This window comes from Choloepus didactylus, chromosome X (assembly GCF_015220235.1).
Source record: "Choloepus didactylus isolate mChoDid1 chromosome X, mChoDid1.pri, whole genome shotgun sequence".
In the NCBI taxonomy this organism is placed as follows: domain Eukaryota; kingdom Metazoa; phylum Chordata; class Mammalia; order Pilosa; family Megalonychidae; genus Choloepus; species Choloepus didactylus.
Window position 1 is genome coordinate 85,261,801 of NC_051334.1, and position 27,694 is coordinate 85,289,494.

Sequence of the window (27,694 nt, forward strand, 5' to 3'; positions counted from 1 at the left end):
TTCATTTAATCCTCACAATACCACTGTGAAGAAGTACAGTTATTCTCACTTTACAAGTTATGACCTAGATCCAATGAAAATTTTGCTTTCTTTTTTATGTACATTTTCCTCTCACCCATATATCCAGCACAACTTTGGCCTGAGGTTGGTGCCCTGCTAAGGGTTTTCTGTAAACTGAAGTATTCTGAAATCTCACTGTCCTCAAAACATTGATATTTGCATCTGTCCCAAGGCCCATGAGTTAAGAGTAATTTGCCCCCAATGGATCTGAGATCAAATTATGTCTCTGATACTTACTAGCTATATAATTCCGTGCAATTATTTAACCTCCTCCTCTATTTATTCATCTCTAAAATGGGTATAATACCTCCTACTTCACAAGGTTGTTACAATTAAATAACTTACATGAAAGTATGTTACAAATCGGGATGTTTCATGGAAACATCATTTAAAACAGATCATCAGTCAGCTTTAATCTCAAAAGATCTCCGGGGGATGGGGGGGGGTGGAATGCTTGTATCTCTGACCTAGATGCCAGATCTACAACTGTGATTGGTACCTTTGGGAACGTTGGGGGACAAAGAATGCAGAAATTACCTGAAGTCCCTGTTGGGAAAATGGTCTATGCCATTATCAATGTGTAATTTAGGTCATCAAAGAGACAGCTAAAACTTTACATTTCATGCTTCTTATTTCATTTGACATTCATTAAAGACCCCAAGGATTAGTCTTTACTAATTAAAATTGTTCCACTTGCTTTGTTACTATTTCCCCCTTCCTGGAAGTGGCCCACCTGAATTTGCAAACTCCTTCCCATCTTCCCTTCCAGTTCCACCATAAAGGCCACTTTGGCCCAGAACCCAGCTCTAATCCCCCAGATAGGTCTTTTCTCTACTTTTTGAATCCACATAGCACTCTGCACCTTATTCTGCCTTGTATTCTAGTCATTCATACATTTGTCTTAACCTCTGTCTCTCCTCCCCCACCTCCTCATTAAATTCACAAATTCTTTGAAGGGAAGAAGGAAGGAATGGTTTCCTAGTTTTCTATCGGTCCCATTTTTTTCAAAGATTTTTATTGTGGAAAATTTCAAATGTACAAAAAAAAATAGGTGGACTAATGTAATGAACACGTCACCAGAACGCATCACCAAAAACACGTGTATTCATCACCAACACGTGTACTCATCACCAAGCTTCAACAATTAGTAACACATGGGCAATCTTACTGAGTCTCTACCTCCAGCCCCCTCCCCTCTGTCCTCCCACTCTGGATTATTTTAAAGCTAATCAGTTCATCTGTAAATACTCCAATATGGACTATATTTTTGCAGTTCGTTGACCTCTACAATGGGAGGATCATTTGCATCTGTATTCCCTACTACTGGAGCACATTAGAAGATAATTTCTGAGTACCTACTATGTGTCAGACCTTGTGCTTGGCTCTGGACGTTCTGTGAATGAGTAAGACACCATCTAAGTTAGGCAGGCACACCAGTACCAAGCCACGACGTTCCTAATTCAGAACTGCTACAGTTCCTGGGAATGAGCACAGAATGAACGTGAGAGCCCAGGAACAGGACTTTGAATTGCAGTAACTGAATTGAGTTGCATGGTTTTTTTCACCTCAGTTCGTGACCCTGTGTTCGAACTTGCCGCGAGGCGCGGAGTCTCCAATAGAAGGCGCTGCAAAGGCAGGGGGAGGGGGCTCACTCCGTTCATCCTCTCCTGCGGGAGCCGGGAAAGTCGGCCATTGCCCGCTGAGGGTGCAAACTGCAAGCAACAACGCCGTTTAATAGGTTGGTGGGATGGCGAGCACCAGGGCCCAAGAGGGGACACAGGGTTCAGGTGCGGGGCAGAGGCGCAGGGACGCGGGCCAGGCTCGGCACCTGCTCCTTGGGTCTTCTCGCCGCTGCCTATTGCCCTGGCTGCGACCAGTTCCCGCCCCCAACTGCTGCTCTTCCTGATAGAGTATCACCGAGCAAGGCACAGGACAGAGCGAGGAAACACCTGTTTCCAACAAGAGACGAGGGGGGCGGGGAGCAGCCCCCACCAGGCTTCCAATGGCCTCTCATTGAGCCTGCTTTTCAGAGCCTTGTAAAAGTGCGCCCAGAAAGCCAGTGAAGATCATTTTTCAAAAAGATCGCTTTCTATTTCTTACTCCCCGCTCCTTTTCCTAAGCTGTAATGCCCCTTAAAAATTGGCTTCTTTCCTCCGTGGGGTTTCTCGCTCCTCCCAGATCCCTTAAGGCCTTGGTGTCTCTGCAGAGACCACCACCATCCCCAATCCCAATTTTTGCGACTGCATTCGCCTCCTGATTTTTCACTTCCTCAGCCTCCTGCCGACCTACAGGTGGGGAGTGGGGCTGCAGGATAGGGGCAGCAGAACAAAGAAACCAGCCCGTCCTGGGCCAGACGCCCCTTCCGTAGCCTCTGGCAAGTCCGGGAGCCAGAGGGTCTAAGGAGCACGTGAACCTCCCAGCCCTGTGCGCTACTTTCCAAAGGCGAACCCAAGGACGCGTGGGAGGTGGGGACTGTCCCCACGCAGCAGACATACCCTCACGGAAGAGGCCTGAGTGGCCGTGGACGCCAACGGCCCCCATGCACTGGGTTCCGTTATTTCATCAGCAGTTTCAGAAAAACCTGCCAAAAGCAGTTATGCCTCACTGCAATGTGTAGCTTTTTCCTGCCATCTTTTTTCGTAATAAAAGAGGGAGTGAAGCTTGCTTGCTCTCTCCCCCCTACACCCCCCCTTCCCCCAAAGGGCCAAATGGATATGAGAAGGGAAAAAAAAAAAAAAAAAAGAACCCACACACCAATCTCCGAAGGGATGCCAGTGAGGTGTGGCTTGTATTTAAATATCCAATATGTCAATGTAAGGGGAGTGGGTATGTATATAAAGTGCCGTTTGCATCTGATAGCTCGACAGGCCAGCTATGAGAGGCCAGGGGAGATGGATGCGGAGGGGAAGCGGCACTTTCACTAAGAGCAAGGTTAGGAGCGCGCTGCCCTACACTCCCAGCCGCTGAGAAGTTCCTTGGACGCGAACAGACATCGACTTCAGCTCGGGAAAGCGCGAAGTGAGCCAGTGAGCGAGCGAGCGCCGCCGAATCGCCCGCGCTTGCCGCGGGGAGAGGCAATTCGCGCCCCGCACAGCCAGCCCAGGCCGCACCGCCTCCGGCCCCGCCATGGCGGAGGTAGGGGGAGTCTTCGCCTCCTTGGACTGGGATCTTCATGGCTTCTCCTCGTCTCTTGGGAACGTGCCTTTAGCTGACTCCCCGGGTTTCCTGAATGAGCGCCTAGGCCAGATTGAGGGGAAGCTGCAGCGCGGCTCGCCCACAGACTTCGCCCACCTGAAGGGGATTCTGCGGCGCCGCCAGCTCTACTGCCGCACTGGCTTCCACCTGGAGATCTTCCCCAACGGCACGGTGCACGGCACCCGCCACGACCACAGCCGCTTCGGTGAGGACGCGGCTGGGCGGGACGGGAGGCGAGCCGACAGCGCGGTGGGGAGCCCACGGCCTGGGGCTCCGGCGTGGGGCCGGCGGACCGCCCCCGGAACCGTGTGGCCCGGGCCGTCGAGGCGGGAGGCCTCCGAGAGCGCGGGTTGTGCTGGACTCTACGGTGCAGACCTGGGCCACGCGGCATCAGGACACCTGGTGCCCAGCTCTCGGTCGCTTTCGGGGGCGGGGGCGCCTTGAGGTTTGGCCTCTCCTTTCGCCACCCCACTCTCCTCCTCTGGGGCTCCTTCTGGGAACTGAGTACAACGCCTAGGACGGAAGCAGGTGAAGCTGGGAGAGGGTTGGGAACTCTTGCCGAAAAGGCTTGGACTGCAGCTGCAGCGCGGGCCTTAGCCTCGAAGGAAACAGGGCTGTCGCGGCCGATTGTCTGGAGCAGAAGCCTGCGTGGGCCATGGGTGTGGTGGGCAGGCGACCTGCGCCCGAATCGCTTTTGGCCTGCAGGATGAGCAGCCGTGGCACCTGCCTGCCTGGGGCTTGCTTGACCAGGGTGGGAGCCAATCCAGGCAGCACAGCATGAGCTAGGTATTAGGGAATCTAGGAAAGCCTCCCAGTGTCCACTGTTCAAGGGCAGCAGCCCTGGGGCAGCTTTTTGTCCAGAGCTACCTCTGGACTCCTTTCCTCAGTGGGAAAACTGCAAGATCTGCTGTTCTGGACCCACTCACAGCCCCAGAAACAGGTGTCTCCTAGGCCCAGGGCAGGAAACGTCCAGCCTTCATCCAGGATTATTTCTGCCAGCCACTCTGCACCTTGTTCAAAGGGCACAGCTGTCTGTTTCACATACAGAATTATACAATTAATATAAACCTTGATCTGGGATGGAGCTCATCAGGTTTCTAAGCAAATGTGTTCACTCCTCAGCAATTTGACCATTTTTGTTTTCAATTTCCTAATTCTCTTCTGCACTAAACCATTATGTGGGTGCAGTGACAGCTGCCCCTCCTTATTCAACCCCCATCCCCTAAAGCTGTCTAATTCCTCCCAAGGACCTTATAGCTCAAGAAGCGCACCTTCTACCCCTAAGCCAGTAAGAGGCACTATCTACCCTCAAGCCTGACATCCTTCCTTTCTTTTTCCCACTCTCCCCAAGCCAGTCCATCCTCCTATTCCCCATACCTGGTTAGAGCTGATTCTGAAGTACACAGTAAAAGGGGGGATATCGGGGCCAGCTCCTGGGCAGGGTCAAGCCTAGCAAACAACTAAGGGCCAGAGTTGGCCTTCCTTGCTGGGAACAGGCAGAAACCTAATGAGGTCTATGTCATCTTGGAAAAATGCATTCACAGAGCTGGAGTACAGTAGGTTGGGGAGGGTGCAATGGAGGGGTACAGGTGCCTATAAACTTGTAGCAGGTCCTCAAAAGAGCGATGAGGTTGTGTTGGGAGGGGAAGGAGTGTTACCTTGGCTTCTTTCCCTTCCACTGCTTGTGACTTTGTAGTCTCCTTTTGTTCCTCCTCAGAAGGAATGGAAATTTAACCCTCCTCAGAGCCTCCCAGAGGCTTCTGGAAATGGCCTAAAGATACTGGGGTAGATCGTTTCACATATATAAAAGAAAAGTCATGAAATGATAGGGAAGTGTGGGTGTGGGGATAGCAAGGGTAGAGAAACTATGAACACAGCTCTCAGAAGCTGTGTTTGACTCCCTGCCTAAGCTGAGCCCAATAACCTACAATGTCAACATGAATCAGTAATAGGGTCTTGGGATAAGTGGTCTTTAATTACCTCCCTATAGATTCATCTTGATTTCTTTTCATCTCCCAGGCCTGCTAAGGGTGTTAAGTTTAAGGAGAAACCAAAGGAAATAAAACTGGCAGGAGGAAGGGATGTTTTCACTGCTGCCTAAGTGACTGCTTCATTTTGGTTTTGCCTTTAAAAAGAAAAACACAAAACACTGCCTGCGACTACCTCTGCATCACCTTTTCCCTTTCCTCCTTCCCTAACTTCCTGGCAGTTCCATGTATTTCCCCTAAAGGAAATGATAACTGGTCAAAGCTGCCTCTCTGTAACCTCCCCTGACAACTTTTAAATACACACTTACTCTTTCTCAGCTTAACTTTTGGCAAAGAAAGGTAGCGTTTGAGTTTGCTAACTCTCTCCTCCCTCTGCATTTCAGTTAATCAGCCAGAGTATTCAATAAATCGAAACTTTAACATTCCGTAAGTGCTTTAGCAGTCAACATTCCAGCAGGGTAAAGTAGGCCAGACTCAAGATATAAAATATTATAGATTTCTGTTTGGGGGGAGGAGGTAGTCTCCAAAGGCCATGTAAAGTAAATAGCTATTTGTTGTAATTGGAGAGCAGGGCCCCCAAGGATTACCCTGGAATCCATGTGTTCAAAACTAGTCAGGCTGAGCCCAAGAGCAGCCCTGACTCCAAATAATAGCCTGTTGGCACAGCGTCTGCTCCGCATCTCCTCACCACCCCCCACCCCACACACAGGCTCCGCATCTGCAACCAGTAGCCAGGAGTATTTCAATCCCCACCAGGCTTGTGGAGTTTGCATGAGGTTGGCAAGGATACTGACATTCCTGAGGGGCACCTGTGGGCTGGCAGAGCAGAGATGGGGAGGCAGACTGGAGGAGAGGCCTCCGGCCAGGTAGGATGGAGAAGGCTCATACAACTGCTTTGGTTTTTGCATGAGCTGGTTATTTGGCAAAATGCCAAAGCAGCACTGTCTTGGCCCTAAAGGTCTGAAAAGATGGCTGAAGGAGCTCAAACAAGTTGTGGAGCCAGATTAAATGACACATTAGCCAACTCATCCAGCTAGGTTCTGAAGCCATGGGGCCCAGGACAGATCAGCTTTGTCTGAGGCCAGGGGAAGAGAGGTATAAGAAGAGAAGAGACTGAAAATTGTCTAGAAAAGGCCAAAGCCTAAGGCAGGCAGTTTAAGATGATGCAAAGTACAGGAGAGGTCCTGGGCCTTAAGGAGGTTGAAAGCACTAAGGACAAATTTCATCTAAGTACTGTGCCTCAACGCTTTACTGTTAACACCCTTCTCCAGCTGTAGCTGGGAAAATATGGAAATGGCTTGTCTTTTCTCCCCCTTCGGGCTGGCTGGGATTCAGGAGTAGGTTTATGAATATCTGTTCCATCATCATGTGCTACTGCGTTCCCACAGTTTGAATCCAGCTAATAGGAAAGTTGGCAAAGGGAAATGATGCCCAAAGACAGCTGAGCAGGATGATTCCAACTGTTGGAGACCCTTGTTACTGGACACAACACAAGTGACTTCCCATATGATCTGTCCTTTGGCATGAGGGTTAATAGACAGTTGAGAAAAACTGTGATGACTCAAATGGCCACACCTTTTGGATTTCATGATTTGTTCTCATACCAGGTCTTGGATGGTGAGATCACAAGCTAACCTCTGCTACTTTGAGCTCAGGATAGTCGGAGGCATGAGATACTTAGAAATTAAGGGAAGTAAGACTTGAAGGTAGGAGGTAATCTGCCTAGGAAAAGCAAAGAACTAAAGGCTTCAACAGGTTAGAATCCCTCAAAATTTAGAACCCACAACTGAATCATGACCTGGTTTCTGGTTTCCTGTTATACTGCCCACTCTGTTTTGAACATGCTCATATGTTTCCATATCCTTCTCTTAAGGGAAGCTGCCAGAACAAAACATAGTACTCTCAGTGTGGTCTAATCAAGGCAGAGCAGAGTGGGGCAATCCCCTTCTTATGCTAGTTACTAGACTTTTATTAATGCGGCTTTTGATCACATTCGCTTTTTTCTCCTTTTTCTATTTTTTTACATTAGCTTTTTAATAATTTGCATCCCACTAAACACTCATACTGGGCTTACCTTGTTCAATTAAATCCCTTAAGTCATTGTTCTGCATATTTTGCTAAGTCACATCTCCCATTCCAAAGATGGGCAGACATAAATGCATAACAAAAATGCACAGAAACACAAACTAAACACACAGTACACATTTTCAAGAAAATATGCGTGATTACCTGAAGTGTAGAGGAGGATGTGAGCAGGATATGGAGATAAAAGGAAATAAATAGATAAATAAAAGCCCTTGCACAGACAAAGTATGATAATGGACCATGATCTTAGGAGTATGATTAGCTCAACTGTCTGCACTTGAGGCTTATCTTGCCCCCCATAAGACCCAAACACAAAAATCTTGGGTAATTTGTTTTGGGGACCCAAGCATAGGACTACACATTTATTCTAACCAAAACTTATTCTGGTTAAGAATAACCATCCCATTTTTCATCCCATTTTTCCATCCTATTGAAATCTCTTTGTATCTTGATTGTGTCATCTCTCTCAGCTATATTTCTTCTAGAAAAAGGATAAGGAGTACACCTATAAGTCATTTATTAAAATGTTAAATAGGGCAGAACAAAAATCAGAACAGTGTGGGATGCAACTAAATATTTTATTCCATTAAATTCTACCATCTTGTGTCAATCTCTTTTCCCAAAACTTTTCTTTGTACTCTGAGAGTTAGTGACAACCAGACTGAGAATAAAATTTTTTTTTAATCTTCATTTTATTGAGATATATTCACATACCACGCAGTCATACAAAACAAATCGTACTTTCGATTGTTTACAGTACCATTACATAGTGGTACATTCATCACCCAAATCAATCCCTGACACCTTCATTAGCACACACACAAAAATAACAAGAATAATAATTAGAGTGGAAAAGAGCAATTGAAGTAAAAAGAACACTGGGTACCTTTGTCTGTTTGTTTCCTTCCCCTATTTTTCTACTCATCCATCCATAAACTAGACAAAGTGGAGTGTGGTCCTTATGGCTTTCCCAATCCCATTGTCACCCCTCATAAGCTACATTTTTATACAACTGTCTTCGAGATTCATGGGTTCTGGGTTGTAGTTTGATAGTTTCAGGTATCCACCACCAGCTACCCCAATTCTTTAGAACCTAAAAAGGGTTGTCTAAAGTGTGCATAAGAGTGCCCACCAGAGTGACCTCTCGGCTCCTTTTGGAATCTCTCTGCCACTGAAGCTTATTTCATTTCCTTTCACATCCCCCTTTTGGTCAAGAAGATGTTCTCCGTCCCACGATGCCAGGTCTACATTCCTCCCCGGGAGTCATATTCCACGTTGCCAGGGAGATTCACTCCCCTGGGTGTCTGATCCCACGTAGGGGGGAGGGCAGTGATTTCACCTTTCAAGTTGGCTTAGCTAGAGAGACAGGGCCACATCTGAGCAACAAAGAGGCATTCGGGAGGAGGCTCTTAGGCACAACCATAGGGAGGCCTAGCCTCTCCTTTGCAGCAACCGTCTTCCCAAGGGTAAAACCTGTGGTAGAGGGCTCAACCCATCAAACCACCAGTCCCCTATGTCTGTGGTCATGTTAGCAACCATGGAGGTGGGGTAGGCGAATACCCCTGCATTCTCCACAGGCTCCTCAAGGGGGCACTACATCTTTTTTTTTTCCTTGTTTTTCTTTTCTTTTTATTTTTTTTAACTTTCCCTTCTTTTTTAAATCAACTGTATGAAAAAAAAGTTAAAAAGAAAACAAACATACAATAAAAGAACATTTCAAAGAGACCATAACAAGGGACTAAGAAAAAGACAACTAACCTAAGATAACTGCTTAACTTCCAACATGTTCCTACTTTACCCCAAGAAAGTTACCTAATATAGCAACATTTCTGTGAACTTGCTCCTACTATATCCATCAGAAATTAACAGACCATAGTCATTCCTGGGCATCCCCAGAACGTTAAATAGCTTATCTGTTCTTCTTGGATTATTGTTCCCCCTTCCTTAATTGCTCTCTCTTGCTAGTTCCCCTACATTCTACATTATAAACCATTTGTTTTACATTTTTCAAAGTTCACATTAGTGGTAGCATATAATATTTCTCTTTTTGTGCCTGGCTTATTTCGCTCAGCATTATGTCTTCAAGGTTCATCCATGTTGTCATATGTTTCACGAGATCGTTCCTTCTTACTGCCGCGTAGTATTCCATCGTGTGTATATACCACATTTTATTTATCCACTCATCTGTTGAAGGACATTTGGGTTGTTTCCATCTCTTGGCAATTGTGAATAATGCTGCTATGAACATTGGCGTGCAGATATCTGTTCGTGTCACTGCTTTCCGATCTTCCGGGTATATACCGAGAAGTGCAATCGCTGGATCGAATGGTAACTCTATATCTAGTTTTCTAAGGAACTGCCAGACTGACTTCCAGAGTGGCTGAACAATTATACAGTCCAACCAACAATGAATAAGAGTTCCAATTTCTCCACATCCCCTCCAGCATTTGTAGTTTCCTGTTTGTTTAATGGCAGCCATTCTAACCGGTGTTAGATGGTATCTCATTGTGGTCTTAATTTGCATCTCTCTAATAGCTAGTGAAGCTGAACATTTTTTCATGTGTTTCTTGGCCATTTGTATTTCCTCTTCAGAGAACTGTCTTTTCATATCTTTTGCCCATTTTATAATTGGGCCGACTGTACTATTGTCATTGAGTTGTAGGATTTCTTTATATATGCAAGATATCAGTCTTTAGTCAGATACATGGTTTCCAAAAAGTTTTTCCCATTGAGTTGGCTGCCTCTTTACCTTTTTGAGTAATTCCTTTGAGGTGCAGAAACTTCTAAGCTTGAGGAGTTCCCATTTATCTGTTTTCTCTTTTGTTGCTTGTGCTTTGGGTGTAAAGTCTGGGAAGTGGCCCCCTAATACAAGGTCTTGAAGATGTTTTCCTACGTTATCTTCTAGGAGTTTTATGGTACTTTCTTTTATATTGAGATCTTTGGTCCATTTTGAGTTAATTTTTGTGTAGGGGGTGAGGTAGGGGTCCTCTTTCATTCTTTTGGATATGGATATCCAACTCTCCCAGCCCCATTTGTTGAAAAGACCATTATGACTCAGTTCAGTGACTTTGGGGGCCTTATCAAAGATCAGTCAGCCATAGATCTGAGGGTCTATCTCCGAATTCTCAATTCGATTCCATTGATCTATATGTCTATCTTTGTGCCAGTACCATGCTGTTTTGGCAACTGTGGCTTTATAATAAGCTTCAAAGTCAGGGAGTGTAAGTCCTCCCACTTCGTTTTTCTTTTTTAGAGTGTCTTTAGCAATTCGAGGCATCTTCCCTTTCCAAATAAATTTGATAACTAGCTTTTCCAAGTCTGCAAAGTAGGTTGTTGGAATTTTGATTGGGATTGCATTGAATCTGTAGATGAGTTTGGGTAGAATTGACATCTTAATGACATTTAGCCTTCCTATCCATGAACATGGAATATTTTTCCATCTTTTAAGGTCCCCTTCTATTTCTTTTAGTAGAGTTATGTAGTTTTCTTTGTATAGGTCTTTTACATCTTTGGTTAAGTTTATTCCTAGGTACTTGATTTTTTTAGTTGCTATTGAAAATGGTATCTTTTTCTTGAGTGTCTCTTCAGTTTGTTCGTTTCTAGCATATAGAAACATTACTGGCTTATGTGCATTAACCTTGTATCCCGCTACTTTGCTAAATTTGTTTATTAGCTCTAGTAGCTGTATCGTCGATTTCTCAGGGTTTTCTAGATATAAGATCATATCATCTGCAAACAATGACAGTTTTACTTCTTCTTTTCCAATTTGGATGCCTTTTATTTCTTTGTCTTGCCGGATTGCCCTGGCTAGCACTTCCAGCACAATGTTGAATAACAGTGGTGACAGCGGGCATCCTTGTCTTGTTCCTGATCTTAGAGGGAAGGCTTTCAGTCTCTCACCATTGAGTACTATGCTGGCTGTGGGTTTTTCATATATGCTCTTTATCATGTTGAGGAAGTTTCCTTCAATTCCTACCTTTTGAAGTGTTTTTATCAAAAAGGGATGTTGGATTTTGTCAAATGCTTTTTCAGCATCTATTGAGATGATCAATTGATTTTTCCCTTTTGACTTGTTAATGTGTTGTAATACATTGATTGATTTTCTTATGTTGAACCATCCTTGCATGCCTGGAATAAACCCCACTTGGTCATGGTGTATGATTTTTTTAATGTGTCTTTGGATTCGATTTGCAAGTATTTTGTTGAGGATTTTTGCATCTATATTCATTAGGGAGATTGGCCGGTAGTTTTCCTTTTTTGTAGCTTCTTTGCCTGGTTTTGGTATTAGATTGATGTTAGCTTCATAAAATGAGTTAGGTAGTGTTCCATTTTCTTCAATGTTTTGAAAGAGTTTGAGTAAGATTGGTGTCAGTTCTTTCTGGAAAGTTTGGTAGAATTCCCCTGTGAAGCCATCTGGCCCTGGGCATTTATTTGTGGGAAGATTTTTGATGACTGATTGGATCTCTTTGCTTGTGATGGGTTGGTTGAGGTCTTCTATTTCTTCCCTGGTCAGTCTAGGTTGTTCATATGTTTCCAGGAAATTGTCCATTTCCTCTACATTATCCAGTTTGTTGCTATACAGTTGTTCATAGTATCCTCTTATAATTTTTTTAATTTCTTCAGGATCTGCAGTTATGTCACCTTTTTCATTCATTATTTTGTTTATATGGGTCTTCTCTCTTTTTGATTTTGTCAGCCTAGCTAGGGGCTTGTCAATCTTGTTGATCTTCTCAAAGAACCAACTTTTAGTGATATTTATCCTCTCTATTGTTTTTTTGTTCTCTATGTCATTTATTTCTGCTTTAATCCTTGTTATTTCTTTTCTTGTACTTGGTTTAGGATTGGTTTGCTGTTCATTTTCTAGCTTCTTCAGTTGATCCATTAGTTCTTTGATTTTGGCTCTTTCTTCCTTTTTAATATATGCGTTTAGTGCTATAAATTTCCCCCTTAGCACTGCTTTTGCTGCATCCCATAGGTTTTGGTATGTTGTGTTCTCATTTTCATTCGTCTCTATATATTTAGCAATTTCTCTTGCTATTTCTTCTTTAACCCACTGATTGTTTAGGAGTGTGTTGTTTAACCTCCAGGTATTTGTGAATTTTCTAAGTCTCTGATGCTTATTGCCTTCTAATTGTATTCCATTGTGGTCAGAGAATGTGCTTTGAATAATGTCAATCTTTTTAAATTTATTGAGGCTTGTTTTATGTCCCAGCATATGATCTATTCTGGAGAAAGTTCCATGAGCACTAGAAAAGTATGTGTATCCTGGTGATTTGGGATGTAATGTCCTGTATATGTCTGTTAAATCTAATTCATTTATCAGATTGTTTAGGTTTTCAATTTCCTTATTTGTCTTCTGTCTGGTTGATCTATCTATAGGAGAGAGTGATGTGTTGAAGTCTCCCACAATTATTGTGGAAACATCCATTGCTTCCTTTAGTTTTGCCAGTGTTTCTCTCATGTATTTTGTGGCACCTTGATTGGGTGCATAGACATTTACGATTGTTATTTCTTCTTGCTGAATTGCCCCTTTTATTAGTATGTAGTGGCCTTCTTTGTCTCTCAAAACATCCCTGCATTTGAAGTCTATTTTATCTGAGATTAATATTGCTACACCTGCTTTCTTTTGGCTGTAGCTTGCATGAAATATTTTTTTCCATCCTTTCACTTTCAGTTTCTTTGTGTCCCTGTGTCTAAGATGAGTCTCTTGTATGCAACATATTGATGGTTCATTTTTTTTTGATCCATTCTGCGAATCTATATCTTTTAATTGGGGAGTTTAATCCATTTACATTCAACGTTATAACCGTGAAGGCATTTCTTGAATCAGCCATCTTATCCTTTGGTTTATGTTTGTCATATTTTTCCCCTCTGTCTATTAATATCCTTTATTGTACCCATACCGAATCTCTTTAGTACTGAACCTTTCTCCAAGTCTCTCTGTCCTTTCTTTGTTTCTCTGTCTGTAGGGCTCCCTTGAGTATCTCCAGTAGGGCAGGTCTCTTGTTAGCAAATTCTCTCAGCATTTGTTTGTCTGTGAAAAATTTAAGCTCTCCCTCAAATTTGAAGGAGAGCTTTGCTGGATAAAGTATTCTTGGCTGGAAATTTTTCTCACTCAGAATTTTAAATATATCGTGCCACTGCCTTCTCGCCTCCATGGTGGCTGCTGAGTAGTCACTACTTACTCTTATGCTGTTTCCTTTGTATGTGGTGAATTGCTTTTCTCTTGCTGCTTTCAGAACTTGCTCCTTCTCTTCTGTGTTTGACAGTGTGATCAGTATATGTCTCGGAGTGGGTTTATTTGGATTTATTCTATTTGGGGTTCGCTGAGCGTTTATGATTTGTGTATTTATGTTGTTTAGAAGATTTGGGAAGTTTTCCCCAACAATTTCTTTGAATACTCTTCCTAGACCTTTACCCTTTTCTTCCCCTTCTGGGACACCAATGAGTCTTATATTTGGACGTTTCATATTATCTATCATATCCCTGAGGTCCATTTCGATTTTTTCAATTTTTTTCCCCATTCTTTCTTTTATGCTTTCATTTTCCATTCTGTCATCTTCGAGGTCACTGATTCATTGTTCAACTTCCTCTAGTCTTGTACTATGAGTGTCCAGAATCTTTTTAATTTGGTCAACATTTTCTTTAATTTCCATAAGATCATCCATTTTTTTATTTAGTCTTGCAATGTCTTCTTTATGCTCTTCTAGGGTCTTCTTGATTTCCTTTGTCTCCCATACTATGGTCTCATTGTTCATCTTTAGTTCTTTGAGTAGCTGCTCTAGGTGCTGTGTCTCTTCTGGTCTTTTGATTTGGGTGCTTGGGCTTGGGTTATCCATATCATCTGGTTTCTTCATATGCTTTATAATTTTCTGTTGTTTTTGGCCTCGTGGCATTTGCTGAACTTGATAGGGTTCTTTTAGGATTTGTAGACCAATTGAAGTCCTTATCTCTAATTTATCAGATGTACAGCTTCGTGGGGTACACTTTCTCTAACCAGCAGGTGGCGTCCACGAGCCACCTGTTCTCCACAAGCCAGTTCTCCCCTGCTTAGCCTTTTTGGTGAGTGGGGGAGTGAGTCTTGTGGGGCCCAATTGGTGTACCAAGCTTGCGTGTATAGTTGGTGTTGCCTGCCCTGTATATGGGGCGTGTTTCTGGGCAGTCAGGGAGGGGGGGGTGGCTCTAACAATCAAATCTCCCTGGTGATCTTAGAGTTTTAAGGCTGCTGCAATAGTCTAATCCTTCAGTTCAGTCCTGCCACAGTTTGTCTCTGCCACTGACCCACAAGTCCTTGGTATTGGCGTATGGCTCCTGAGACTTGCAAGTGGGCCCCTCTTCCAGGCCGTGCACCCCCTGGTCCTCTGTTGAGGGATGACTGTGCTATGTCACAGGTGAGTGCCATCCCCCCAGGGCAGTTCTGGGCTGCTGGGCTGTGTAGGGAGGCTCCCAGTCTGCTGAAATGATGGCTGAATGGGGCTTTGTTAATTCACACTGCTCTACCTTCCCAACTCTGGGACAATCAGCTGAGGTTGCAGGGAAGGCTAATGTCCACGCCCAGTTTTGTGGTGTGTGCCTGTTATTTGAAGCACTTCTGTCACACTGGGTTGTCTGGGGCAGTTCTGGGCTATGGGGCTGGCGATGGGCAGGAGTGTTTCCTGTCCACCAGGATGATGGCTGTGAGCGGACTCCCCCCTTTTCTTGGGAAGTTGTGGTGTTTAGTGAATTTTCTCAGCCACTGGATTATTGCGTTTTGTCTCAGAGCTCTCCTAGTTCTGCTCTTGACTTGACCTGCCCAAATAGTAAGTCTTTGAAGCTTTCTGTATTGGGCTTCTTAGAGTAATTGTTTTAGAAAAAGAAAAAAGGATTAAAAAAAAAAAAAAAAAAAAAAAAAAAGGGCCCTCCTCAGAGATCTAATGGGTTATTGAAATGCTAAGAGACAAAGCAACCAGGGCCATTAAGGAAAGGTCCACAGGGCAGAGAGATCAGCTTTTCTTCGGGATTTGCATATGCGCCTCAGGGCCTGAGCTCGGGCCTGAGCTCTGCCCTTCCGCTTTCTATGTTCACCAGAACTCCAAAAATCCTCCGCTTTTATTTTGGAGTTTTTCGTGTTGTTTTTTTTCTATGCCTGTCTCCTCTCTGCTGGGCTGGCTGCTCTCAGATTCTCTGGTGTCTGGTCTCCGTCTATCTATGGTTGGAGTTTGGATCAGCAGAATGAGTTTCCGATAAGGGCTGCCACTGCAGTTCTCCCTTCTTCCCGGAGCTGACAGCCCCTCCTCCCATGGGACTGAGCCTGGCAGGGAGGGGTGCGGGTCCCCTGGCTTGAAAAACTTACAGATTTCGCTGATCTCAGCAGTTCCACGTTTTCATGAGTGTTGTATGAAGTATGCCCAAAGTCAGATTGCTCTGTGGTGTCCAGTCCACGCAGTTCCTGGCTTTCTACCTACTTTCCTGGAGGAGTAACTAAAACATACATCTCACTAGTCTGCCATCTTGCCCCGCCCAGGAGAATAAAATTTGAAGGATTTCAGAACTGGAGAACAAAGTCCACACCCTGAGTGTTCTATACAATGGCAGCAAAAGAACCTTACATTTTTTCAAATAGATCCAAGTGGACCATGGAAACGCATGCTCCCAAAGCCACATGCCTGAACACCAATCCACAAGCCTGAGTTACTTGGGCTCCTCAGTTTTGCTTCAACTCCTGAACCTGATCTCAAAATTAACCATTTAAATTTTTGGTCTTTAAGGAATCAGTTCCACTCCCTATGTAGATTACATAGAATATTGTTAGTATTCTTTATAAGAATACTTATAAAGACAGCCAAATATACTCATTTTATACCTTTTGATGCCTCTGTGAGCCAATTGTATCAAAGTTTGGTCAGTATATTGAAAAATAGATCAAAGTGGGAATATCAAAGAGGAATCTAGTTGACCATTATGTCTATATCCATGTAATAGATGGAAACAAAAATTGTAAATCTTCAGTAACCCCAAGCTTTCAACTTTGGGTCCTTTTTCTCTCTTAGTTGTTGATTTCTTTTTTCTCCTACTTCTGCTAGAGAAATGGAAAAGTTTTCAAATCCTCAGCTATAGGAACATTTCTGAATCTTCCCTTTCCCCTTAAAGTTGCAACATCTCAAATCAGTATCAAGTCTAATACTACCTGCCAATTTTTAGTCCTGAATAAACTTAAAATTCTCAAGAGAAAAGGGGAGAATGACCAGCTTGTCAACCTAGGGCTGTAATTGCTGAGAATAATTTTTAGGAGAAAGCTCTCACCAGACCAAATTATCCCTCCTGCCATAAGCAGAGAGAACAAACTTAGTGAGTGACCTGTGTGGTCTTTGTTGGAGTCAGCTATAGGCAGTTGATAGCCTCATGTGGTTTTAAGGGCATGGGAGCTGAGAGAGCACAAAACAAGTTCAGCCTAGAGGACAACAAGGAAATGTTGCATGCTCTAGGGAGGAGGGAGGTACTTTGAGAAAGATACAGAAACCTGGCCTCATTTTTCCATTTAGAAGGCTGCCCTTCCATTTCTCAAAATGGGTGGCATTTTACAGCAATAGTACCTTATAATTAAGGAGATTTTGTAGCCGTGGCCTTCTCACATTCTCTTTCTGGTAATATGCCTACACATGCTAAGTAGAGGCAGAGATTGTCTCCAGCCATTTTACATATGGAAAAACTTAGGCCCAGAGATACTGAGTGCTTTCTCTGTGGTTCCCTCCTTGTAGCAAAAGATGATTTCATCAGCCAAACACACAGAGGGCTGGCTTCCATTTGGAGAAAAGTGACTGGTAGTTCATTTCATCTGAACAGCTTCCTTGTAGCTTGTTGTCAGTAATGGAAATGGCATTCCCTTTTTTTTTGTTTTGTTTTGCTTTAGGAATCCTGGAGTTTATCAGCCTGGCTGTGGGGCTGATCAGCATCCGAGGAGTGGACTCTGGCCTGTACTTAGGAATGAATGAGAGAGGAGAACTATATGGGTCGGTAAGTTTAAGGTTTTCTTTTCATTGGAGGCTATTACCACCAGTGTTTCAAAAGTGTAAGGCAAAGGTATAAAAACATTTGTCTAGCACTTGAAATTACTTTAGTCAACTGTAAAGGATTAGTGTCTTCTAGTCATTTCCTGGCTGCCAGGGTCCTTGCTACATAATACCTTCACTCATTTAGCTCCCAGCAAGACATAAATTTTTCTGTGATCCATTTGCTTTTGCCTTTTCCAATAGAAGGTGAGCTAGTCTAATGATAATAGTAAGCTGTGCTGGTTTATCAGTAGTTAGGGTTTGGGATTCCCAAGGAGTACATCTGAATTTTAGTGGGTGCTCAGAGAAGTAGCAGAATAGCAGGTATAAAATAGGCAATGGAAGAGCTGCCCTTCTGACTAAGGATTCTGAGAAAAAGAGTACAGTCCTTGATTTCCAGATTTCTTCAGCTGAATACCAGTGGTCTAATGAAACAAGCAAATGTAGACTGAGGGCTCCAGGGTCTGGAGATAACCATAAACTACCAGCTAAGACTAGGCTGGCTGCAGTGCATTTTCTCTGCTCTGGAAACTAGCCCAGTGCTGGGGAATGGTGAGTGACTTCATTGACCTTAACCGTTTTGGGGGAACACAATCCCTGGCTTTGGCTTTTTTTTTTTAATTCAGTTTTATTGAGATATATTCACATACCATACAGTCATCCATGGTGTACAATCAACTGTTCACAGTACCATACTATAGTTGTGCATTCATCACCCCAATCTATTTTTGAACATTTTCCTCACACAGGAATCAGAATTATAACAAAAAACAAACAAACAAACAAACAAAAAACACCCAGATCACCCCCCCCCATCCCACCCTATTTTTCATTTAGGTTTTGTCCCCATTTTTCTACTCATCCATCCATACACTGGATAAAGGGAGTGCGATCCACAAGGTTTTCACAATCACACTGTCACCCCTTGTAAGCTACATTGTTATATAATTGTCTTCAAGAGTCAAGGCTAATGGGTTGGAGTTTGGTAGTTTCAGGTATTTACTTCTAGCTATTCCAATATATTAAAACCTAAAAAGTGTTAACTATATAGTGCGTAAGAATGTCCACCAGAGTGACCTCTCGACTCCATTTGAAATATCTCAGCCACTGAAGCTTTATTTCGTTTCATTTCACATCCGCCTTTTGGTCAAGAAGATGTTCTCAATCCCACGATGCCTGGCTTTGGCTTTTGAGTTACATAGCATGCTTTCTGGCTGCCTATATCCCAAAAAATCAGAGCACATTTTTCTCTGACACCTAAGAGATAGGCCTGTCCCCAGCACTTAGTGTCAGCAATCCCAGCAAGTACTATGGCTGCTGGATCAGGTGTGAGAAGAAGGGACAGAGGCAAGTGACCCAGGAGCTGCCAGCTTGAAGTAGCCAGATTGGAGAAGCTTTTCAAGGAAATCTTCTCTGAGCTTTCCAGCTGACAGGCTTGAGACACTTCATTAGGAGAAATCATAGCTTACCTCCCTTGGAGCTTTATATAGATCTGAGGTGTTTGCCTGTCAATTGATGGTTGACTGTAATCTCAATGGATTTGAACATCATCAGCCCCATGTAGGGAGAAAGCTCAATGGGTGTCAGTGGAGCATTGGGAGGCCAAAGCAGAAATTCTTAGGCTCAAAGAGCCAGATGAGGCCACCTTCTCCAGTCCCCTGCATTCAGGAAAGAGCTCACCTAAAACATTCTTGTATGACTCATGAAACAGGGTGAAGGAGATACAGGCGGGAATGTTTTGAGCCCCTTGAAAGGAAGATACCTCAGTAGAATTGGGAAAATAGGACTGGAATTTTCTAATATCAATGTGCTGTTGCTATTTCAGGGTTTCTCACCAGCAAGCTGGGATGGGAGAAATAGTCATATAATGGGCTCTGCTTTATTTTCTCACCCTCACAGAAGAAACTCACACGAGAATGTGTTTTCCGGGAACAGTTTGAAGAAAACTGGTACAACACCTATGCCTCCACCTTGTACAAACACTTGGATTCGGAGAGACAGTATTATGTTGCCCTGAATAAAGACGGCTCACCCCGGGAGGGATACAGGACTAAACGACACCAGAAATTCACTCACTTTTTACCCAGGCCAGTAGATGCTTCTAAGTTGCCCTCCATGTCCAGAGACCTCTTCCGCTATAGGTAATGGACCCCTAGTGTGACTGCTGCGACTCATGAACTCTGGGGCCATGTTGTTTCTGCAAGCAGTATACTCAGAGCTTTTCAACCCTTCCTTCCTATCAATTTACATGACAGAGAGCACTTACTGTTCAATTCAATGCAGCTGTTCCCTCATTTTTTTTTTTTTTCAAGTCTTTAGGAATTTTATACAATCTCTAAATATATGAGTAACATTTCATCCATACAAGTTTAACCAACAGAAGATTAGAAAATCCCTTTTAATTTTGATAACCATTCCCAAACACTTTTCATGTAATATGTTAAGCTGTTTTTAGCAACTCGCTTTTACAAGATGGAAGAATAAATCCTTTGCAATAGTTTGTATTTGAAAGTGAGAAGGCTTATCTTCTGAAATAAAGGATGAAAGGTCAGCATAAACATCAACAAGGGATATTACTCTGATGATATAGAACCTTGGTGTTCTCGACAGAGTATAACTCAGATGGTTAAGAAAAGTATTTTATAACCTTTCTATTAAGAGCAGACCAACAATCTACATTATTTTAACAGGGAGAAAACTAAACTGCAGTTTTATATGGATATGCAGTTTGACACAAAAGCTTGTAAACAAAATATTATATATAAGCCTATCAAATTTTTTTTTTTTTTAGAATGTCATATTTCTTTAATTAGTTCTTTCCCTTGTAGTTTTTTTTTTTTTAATCATCATTTTATTGAGATATATTCACATATGACGCAGTCATACAAAACAAATTGTACTTTCGATTGTTTACAGTACCATTACATAGTTGTACATTCATCACCTAAATCAATCCCTGACACCTTCATTAGCACACACACAAAAATAACAAGAATAATAATTAGAGTGAAAAAGAGCAATTGAAGTAAAAAAGAACACTAGGTACCTTTGTCTGTTTGTTTGCTTCCCCTACTTTTCTACACATCCATCCATAAACTAGACAAAGTGGAGTTTGGTCCTTATGGCATTCCCAATCCCACTGTCACCCCTCATAAGCTACATTTTTATACAACTGTCTTCGAGATTCATGGGTTCTGGGTTGTAGTTTAATAGTTTCAGGTATCCACCACCAGCTACCCCAATTCTTTAGAACCTAAAAAAGGTTGTCTAAAGTGTGCGTAAGAGTGCCCACCAGAGTGATCTCTCGGCTCGTTTTGGAATCTCTCTGCCACTGAAGCTTATTTCATTTCCTTTCACATCCCCCTTTTGGTCAAGAAGATGTTCTCCATCCCACGATGCCGGGTCTACATTCCTCCCCGGGAGTCATATTCCACGTTGCCAGGGAGATTCACTTCCCTGGGTGTCTGATCCCACGTAGGGGGGAGGGCAGTGATTTCACCTTTCAAGTTGGCTTAGCCAGAGAGAGAGGGCCACATCTGAGCAACAAAGAGGCATTCAGGAGGAGACTCTTAGGCACAAATACAGGGAGGCCTAGCCTCTCCTTTGCAGCAACCGTCTTCCCAAGGGTAAAACTTATGGTAGAGGGCTCAACCCATCAAACCACCAGTCCCCTATGTCTGTGGTCATGTTAGCAACCATGGAGGTGGGGTAGGCGAATACCCCTGCATTCTCCACAGGCTCCTCAAGGGGGCACTACATCTTTTTTTTTTTTTTTTTTCCTTGTTTGTCTTTTTTCTTTTTTTTTTTTTTTTTTTAACTTTCCCTTCTTTTTTAAATCAACTGTATGAGAAAGAAAGTTAAAAAGAAAACAAACATACAATAACAGAACATTTCAAAGAGACCATAACAAGGGAGTAAGAAAAAGACAACTAACCTAAGATAACTGCTTAACTTCCAACATGTTCCTACTTTACCCCAAGAAAGTTACATAATATAGCAACATTTCAGTGAACTTGTTCCTACTACATCCATCAGAAATTAACAGACCATAGTCATTTCTGGGCATCCCCAGAACGTTAAATAGCTTATCTGTTCTTCTTGGATTATTGTTCCCCCTTCCTTAATTGCTCTCTACTGCTAGTTCCCCTACATTCTACATTATAAACCATTTGTTTTACATTTTTCAAAGTTCACATTAGTGGTAGCATATAATATTTCTCTTTTTGTGCCTGGCTTATTTCGCTCAGCATTATGTCTTCAAGGTTCATCCATGTTGTCATATGTTTCACCAGATCGTTCCTTCTTACTGCCGCGTAGTATTCCATCGTGTGTATATACCACATTTTATTTATCCACTCATCTGTTGAAGGACATTTGGGTTGTTTCCATCTCTTGGCAATTGTGAATAATGCTGCTATGAACATTGGCGTGCAGATATCTGTTCGTGTCACTGCTTTCCGATCTTCCGGGTATATACCGAGAAGTGCAATCGCTGGATCGAATGGTAGCTCTATATCTAGTTTTCTAAGGAACTGCCAGACTGACTTCCAGAGTGGCTGAACCATTATACAGTCCCACCAACAATGAATAAGAGTTCCAATTTCTCCACATCCCCTCCAGCATTTGTAGTTTCCTGTTTGTTTAATGGCAGCCATTCTAACCGGTGTTAGATGGTATCTCATTGTGGTCTTAATTTGCATCTCTCTAATAGCTAGTGAAGCTGAACATTTTTTCATGTGTTTCTTGGCCATTTGTATTTCCTCTTCAGAGAACTGTCTTTTCATATCTTTTGCCCATTTTATAATTGGGCTGTCTGTACTATTGTCATTGAGTTGTAGGATTTCTTTGTATATGCAAGATATCAGTCTTTTGTCAGATACATGGTTTCCAAAATTTTTTCCCATTGAGTTGGCTGCCTCTTTACCTTTTTGAGAAATTCCTTTGAGGTGCAGAAACTTCTAAGCTTGAGGAGTTCCCATTTATCTATTTTCTCTTTTGTTGCTTGTGCTTTGGGTGTAAAGTCTAGGAAGTGGCCGCCTAATACAAGGTCTTGAAGATGTTTTCCTACATTATCTTCTAGGAGTTTTATGGTACTTTCTTTTATATTGAGATCTTTGGTCCATTTTGAGTTAATTTTTGTGTAGGGGGTGAGGTAGGGGTCCTCTTTCATTCTTTTGGATATGGATATCCAACTCTCCCAGCCCCATTTGTTGAAAAGACCATTATGACTCAGTTCAGTGACTTTGGGGGCCTTATCAAAGATCAGTCGGCCATAGATCTGAGGGTCTATCTCTGAATTCTCAATTCGATTCCATTGATCTATATGTCTATCTTTGTGCCAGTACCATGCTGTTTTGGCAACTGTGGCTTTATAATAAGCTTCAAAGTCAGGGAGTGTAAGTCCTCCCACTTCGTTTTTCTTTTTTAGAGTGTCTTTAGCAATTCGAGGCATCTTCCCTTTCCAAATAAATTTGATAACTAGCTTTTCCAAGTCTGCAAAGTAGGTTGTTGGAATTTTGATTGGGATTGCATTGAATCTGTAGATGAGTTTGGGTAGAATTGACATCTTAATGACATTTAGCCTTCCTATCCATGAACATGGAATATTTTTCCATCTTTTAAGGTCCCCTTCTATTTCTTTAGTAGAGTTATGTAGTTTTCTTTGTATAGGTCTTTTACATCTTTGGTTAAGTTTATTCCTAGGTACTTGATTTTTTTAGTTGCTATTGAAAATGGTATCTTTTTCTTGAGTGTCTCTTCAGTTTGTTCATTTCTAGCATATAGAAACATTACTGACTTATGTGCATTAATCTTGTATCCCGCTACTTTGCTAAATTTGTTTATTAGCTCTAGTAGGTGTATCGTTGATGTCTCAGGGTTTTCTAGATATAAGATCATATCATCTGCAAACAATGACAGTTTTACTTCTTCTTTTCCAATTTGGATGCCTTTTATTTCTTTGTCTTGCCGGATTGCCCTGGCTAGCACTTCCAGCACAATGTTGAATAACAGTGGTGACAGCGGGCATCCTTGTCTTGTTCCTGATCTTAGAGGGAAGGCTTTCAGTCTCTCACCATTGAGTACTATGCTGGCTGTGGGTTTTTCATATATGCTCTTTATCATGTTGAGGAAGTTTCCTTCAATTCCTACCTTTTGAAGTGTTTTTATCAAAAAGGGATGTTGGATTTTGTCAAATGCTTTTTCAGCATCTATTGAGATGATCAATTGATTTTTCCCTTTCGAGTTTTTAATGTGTTGTAATACATTGATTGTTTTTCTTATGTTGAACCATCCTTGCATGCCTGGAATGAACCCCACTTGGTCATGGTGTATGATTTTTTTAATGTGTCTTTGGATTCGATTTGCAAGTATTTTGTTGAGGATTTTTGCATCTATATTCATTAGGGAGATTGGCCGGTAGTTTTCCTTTTTTGTAGCATCTTTGCCTGGTTTTGGTATTAGATTGATGTTAGCTTCATAAAATGAGTTAGGTAGTGTTCCATTTTTTTCAATGTTTTGCAAGAGTTTGAGTAAGATTGGTGTCAGTTCTTTCTGGAAAGTTTGGTAGAATTCCCCTGTGAAGCCATCTGGCCCTGGGCATTTATTTGTGGGAAGATTTTTGATGACTGATTGGATCTCTTTGCTTGTGATGGGTTGGTTGAGGTCTTCTATTTCTTCTCTGGTCAGTCTAGGTTGTTCATATGTTTCCAGGAAATTGTCCATTTCTTCTACATTATCCAGTTTGTTGCCATACAGTTGTTCATAATATCCTCTTATAATTTTTTTAATTTCTTCAGGATCTGCAGTTATGTCACCTTTTTCATTCATTATTTTGTTTATATGGGTCTTCTCTCTTTTTGATTTTGTCAGTCTAGCTAGGGGCTTGTCAATCTTGTTGATCTTCTCAAAGAACCAACTTTTGGTGATATTTATCCTTTCTATTGTTTTTTTGTTCTCTATGTCATTTATTTCTGCTTTAATCCTTGTTATTTCTTTTCTTGTACTTGGTTTAGGATTGGTTTGCTGTTCATTTTCTAGCTTCTTCAGTTGATCCATTAGTTCTTTGATTTTGGCTCTTTCTTCCTTTTTAATATATGCGTTTAGTGCTATAAATTTCCCCCTTAGCACTGCTTTTGCTGCATCCCATAGGTTTTGGTATGTTGTGTTCTCATTTTCATTCGTCTCTATATATTTAGCAATTTCTCTTGCTATTTCTTCTTTAACCCACTGATTGTTTAGGAGTGTGTTGTTTAACCTCCAGGTATTTGTGAATTTTCTAAGTCTCTGATGGTTATTGACTTCTAATTGTATTCCATTGTGGTCAGAGAATGTGCTTTGAATAATTTCAATCTTTTTAAATTTATTGAGGCTTGTTTTATGTCCCAGCATATGATCTATTCTGGAGAAAGTTCCGTGAGCACTAGAAAAGTATGTGTATCCTGGTGATTTGGGATGTAATGTCCTGTAGATGTCTGTTAAATCTAATTCATTTATCAGATTGTTTAGGTTTTCAATTTCCTTATTGGTCTTCTGTCTGGTTGATCTATCTATAGGAGAGAGTGATGTGTTGAAGTCTCCCACAATTATTGTGGAAACATCAATTGCTTCCTTTAGTTTTGCCAATGTTTCTCTCATGTATTTTGTGGCACCTTGATTGGGTGCATAGACATTTACGATTGTTATTTCTTCTTGCTGAATTGCCCCTTTTATTAGTATGTAGTGGCCTTCTTTGTCTCTCAAAACATCCCTGCATTTGAAGTCTATTTTATCTGAGATTAATATTGCTACACCTGCTTTCTTTTGGCTGTAGCTTGCATGAAATATTTTTTTCCATCCTTTCACTTTCAGTTTCTTTGTGTCCCTGTGTCTAAGATGAGTCTCTTGTATGCAACATATTGATGGTTCATTTTTTTTGATCCATTCTGCGAATCTATATCTTTTAATTGGGGAGTTTAATCCATTTACATTCAACGTTAAAACCGTGAAGGCATTTCTTGAATCGGCCATCTTATCCTTTGGATTATGTTTGCCATATTTTTCCCTCTCTCTATTAATATCCTTTATTGTACCCATACCGAATCTCTTTAGTACTGAACCTTTCTCCAAGTCTCTCTGTCCTGTCTTTGTTTCTCTGTCTATAGGGCTCCCTTTAGTATCTCCAGTAGGGCAGGTCTCTTGTTAGCAAATTCTCTCAGCATTTCTTTGTCTGTGAAAAATTTAAGCTCTCCCTCAAATTTGAAGGAGAGCTTTGCTGGATAAAGTATTCTTGGCTGGAAATTCCTCTCACTCAGAATTTTAAATATATCGTGCCACTGCCTTCTCGCCTCCATGGTGGCTGCTGAGTAGTCACTACTTAGTCTTATGCTGTTTCCTTTGTATGTGGTGAATTGCTTTTCTCTTGCTGCTTTCAGAACTTGCTTCTTCTCTTCTATGTTTGACAGTGTGATCAGTATATGTCTCGGAGTGGGTTTTTTTGGATTTATTCTATTTGGAGTTCGCTGAGCATTTATGATTTGTGTATTTATGTTGTTTAGAAGATTTGGGAAGTTTTCCCCAACAATTTCTTTGAATACTCTTCCTAGACCTTTACCCTTTTCTTCCCCTTCTGGGACACCAATGAGTCTTATATTCGGACGTTTCATATTATCTATCATATCCCTGAGGTCCATTTCGAGTTTTTCAATTTTTTTCCCCATTCTTTCTTTTATGCTTTCATTTTCCATTCTGTCATCTTCCAGGTCACTGATTCGTTGTTCAACTTCCTCTAGTCTTGTACTATGAGTGTCCAGAATCTTTTTAATTTGGTCAACAGTTTCTTTAATTTCCATAAGATCATCCATTTTTTTATTTAGTCTTGCAATGTCTTCTTTATGCTCTTCTAGGGTCTTCTTGATTTCCTTCATATCCCGTACTATGGTCTCATTGTTCATCTTTAGTTCTTTGAGTAGCTGCTCTAGGTGTGTCTCTTCTGGTCTTTTGATTTGGGTGCTTGGGCTTGGGTTATCCATATCGTCTGGTTTTTTCATATGCTTTATAATTTTCTGTTGTTTTTGGCCTCGTGGCATTTGCTGAACTTGATAGGGTTCTTTTAGGGTTTGTAGACCAGTTGAAGTCCTTATCTCTAATTTATCAGATCTACAGCTTCGTGGAGTACACTTTCTCTAACTAACCAGCAGGTGGCGTCCACGAGCCACCTGTTCTCCACAAGCCAGATCTCCCCTGCTTAGCCTTTTTGGTGAGTGGGGGAGTGAGTCTTGTGGGGCCCAATTGGTGTACCAAGCTTGCGTGTGTAGTTGGTGTTGCCTGCCCTGTATGTGGGGCGTGTTTCTGGGCAGTCGGGGAGGGGGGGTGGCCCTAACAATCAAATCTCCCTGATGATCCTAGAGTTTTAAAGCTACTGCAATAGTCTAATCCTTCAGTTCAGTCCTGCCACAGTTTGTCTCTGCCACTGACCCACAAGTCTTTGGTATTGGCGTATGGCTCCTGAGACTTGCAAGTGGGCCCCTCTTCCAGGCTGTGCACCCCGGGTCCTCTGTTGAGGGATGACTGTGCTATGTCACAGGTGAGTGCCGTCCCCCCAGGGCAGTTCTGGGCTGCTGGGCTGTGTTGGGAGGCTCCCAGTCTGCTCAAATGATGGCTGAATGGGGCTCTGTTAATTCACACTGCTCCCCCTTCCCAGCTCTGGGACATTCAGCTGAGGTTGCAGGGAAGGCTAATGTCCACGCCCAGTTTTGTGGTATGTGCCTGTTATTTGAAGCACTTCCGTCACACTGGGTTGTCTGGGGCAGCTCTGGGCTATGGGGCTGGCGATGGGCAGGAGTGTTTCCTGTCCACCAGGATGGTGGCTGTGAGCGGACACCCCCCTTTTCTTGGGAAGTTGTGTTGTTTAGTGAATTTTCTCAGCCACTGGATTATTGCCTTTTGTCTCAAAGCTCTCTTAGTTCTGCTCTTGACTTGACGTGCCCAAATTTCAATTCTTTGAAGCTTTCTGTATTGAGCTTCTTAGGGTAATTGTTTTAGAAAAAGCAAAAAGGATTTAAAAAAAAAAAAAAAAAAAAAAAAAAAAAAAAACGGCCCTCCTCAGAGATCTAATGGGTTATTGAAATGCTAATAGACAAAGCAACCAGGGCCATTAAGGAAAGGTGCACAGGGCAGAGAGATCAGCCTTGCTTCGGGATTTGCATATGCGCCTCAAGGCCTGATCTCCGCCCTTCTCCTTTCTGTGTTCACCAGAACTCCAAAAATCCTCTGCTTTTATTTTGGAGTTTTTCGTGTTGTTTTTTTTCTATGCCTGTCTCCTCTCTGCTGGGCTGGCTGCTCTCAGAGTCTCTGGTGTCT

The 27,694-nt window shown here is 42.3% G+C and overlaps 1 protein-coding gene across 1 annotated transcript; it reads left to right on the plus strand.

The window, feature by feature from the left end:
- Positions 1-3,186: 3,186 nt before the first annotated feature.
- Positions 3,187-19,501, plus strand: FGF16 (fibroblast growth factor 16). The gene is made up of 3 exons (XM_037822370.1): positions 3,187-3,460; positions 17,218-17,321; positions 19,256-19,501. Exons 1-3 carry the CDS (start codon positions 3,187-3,189, stop codon positions 19,499-19,501), a joined length of 624 nt encoding a protein of 207 aa, XP_037678298.1.
- Positions 19,502-27,694: the final 8,193 nt, after the last annotated feature.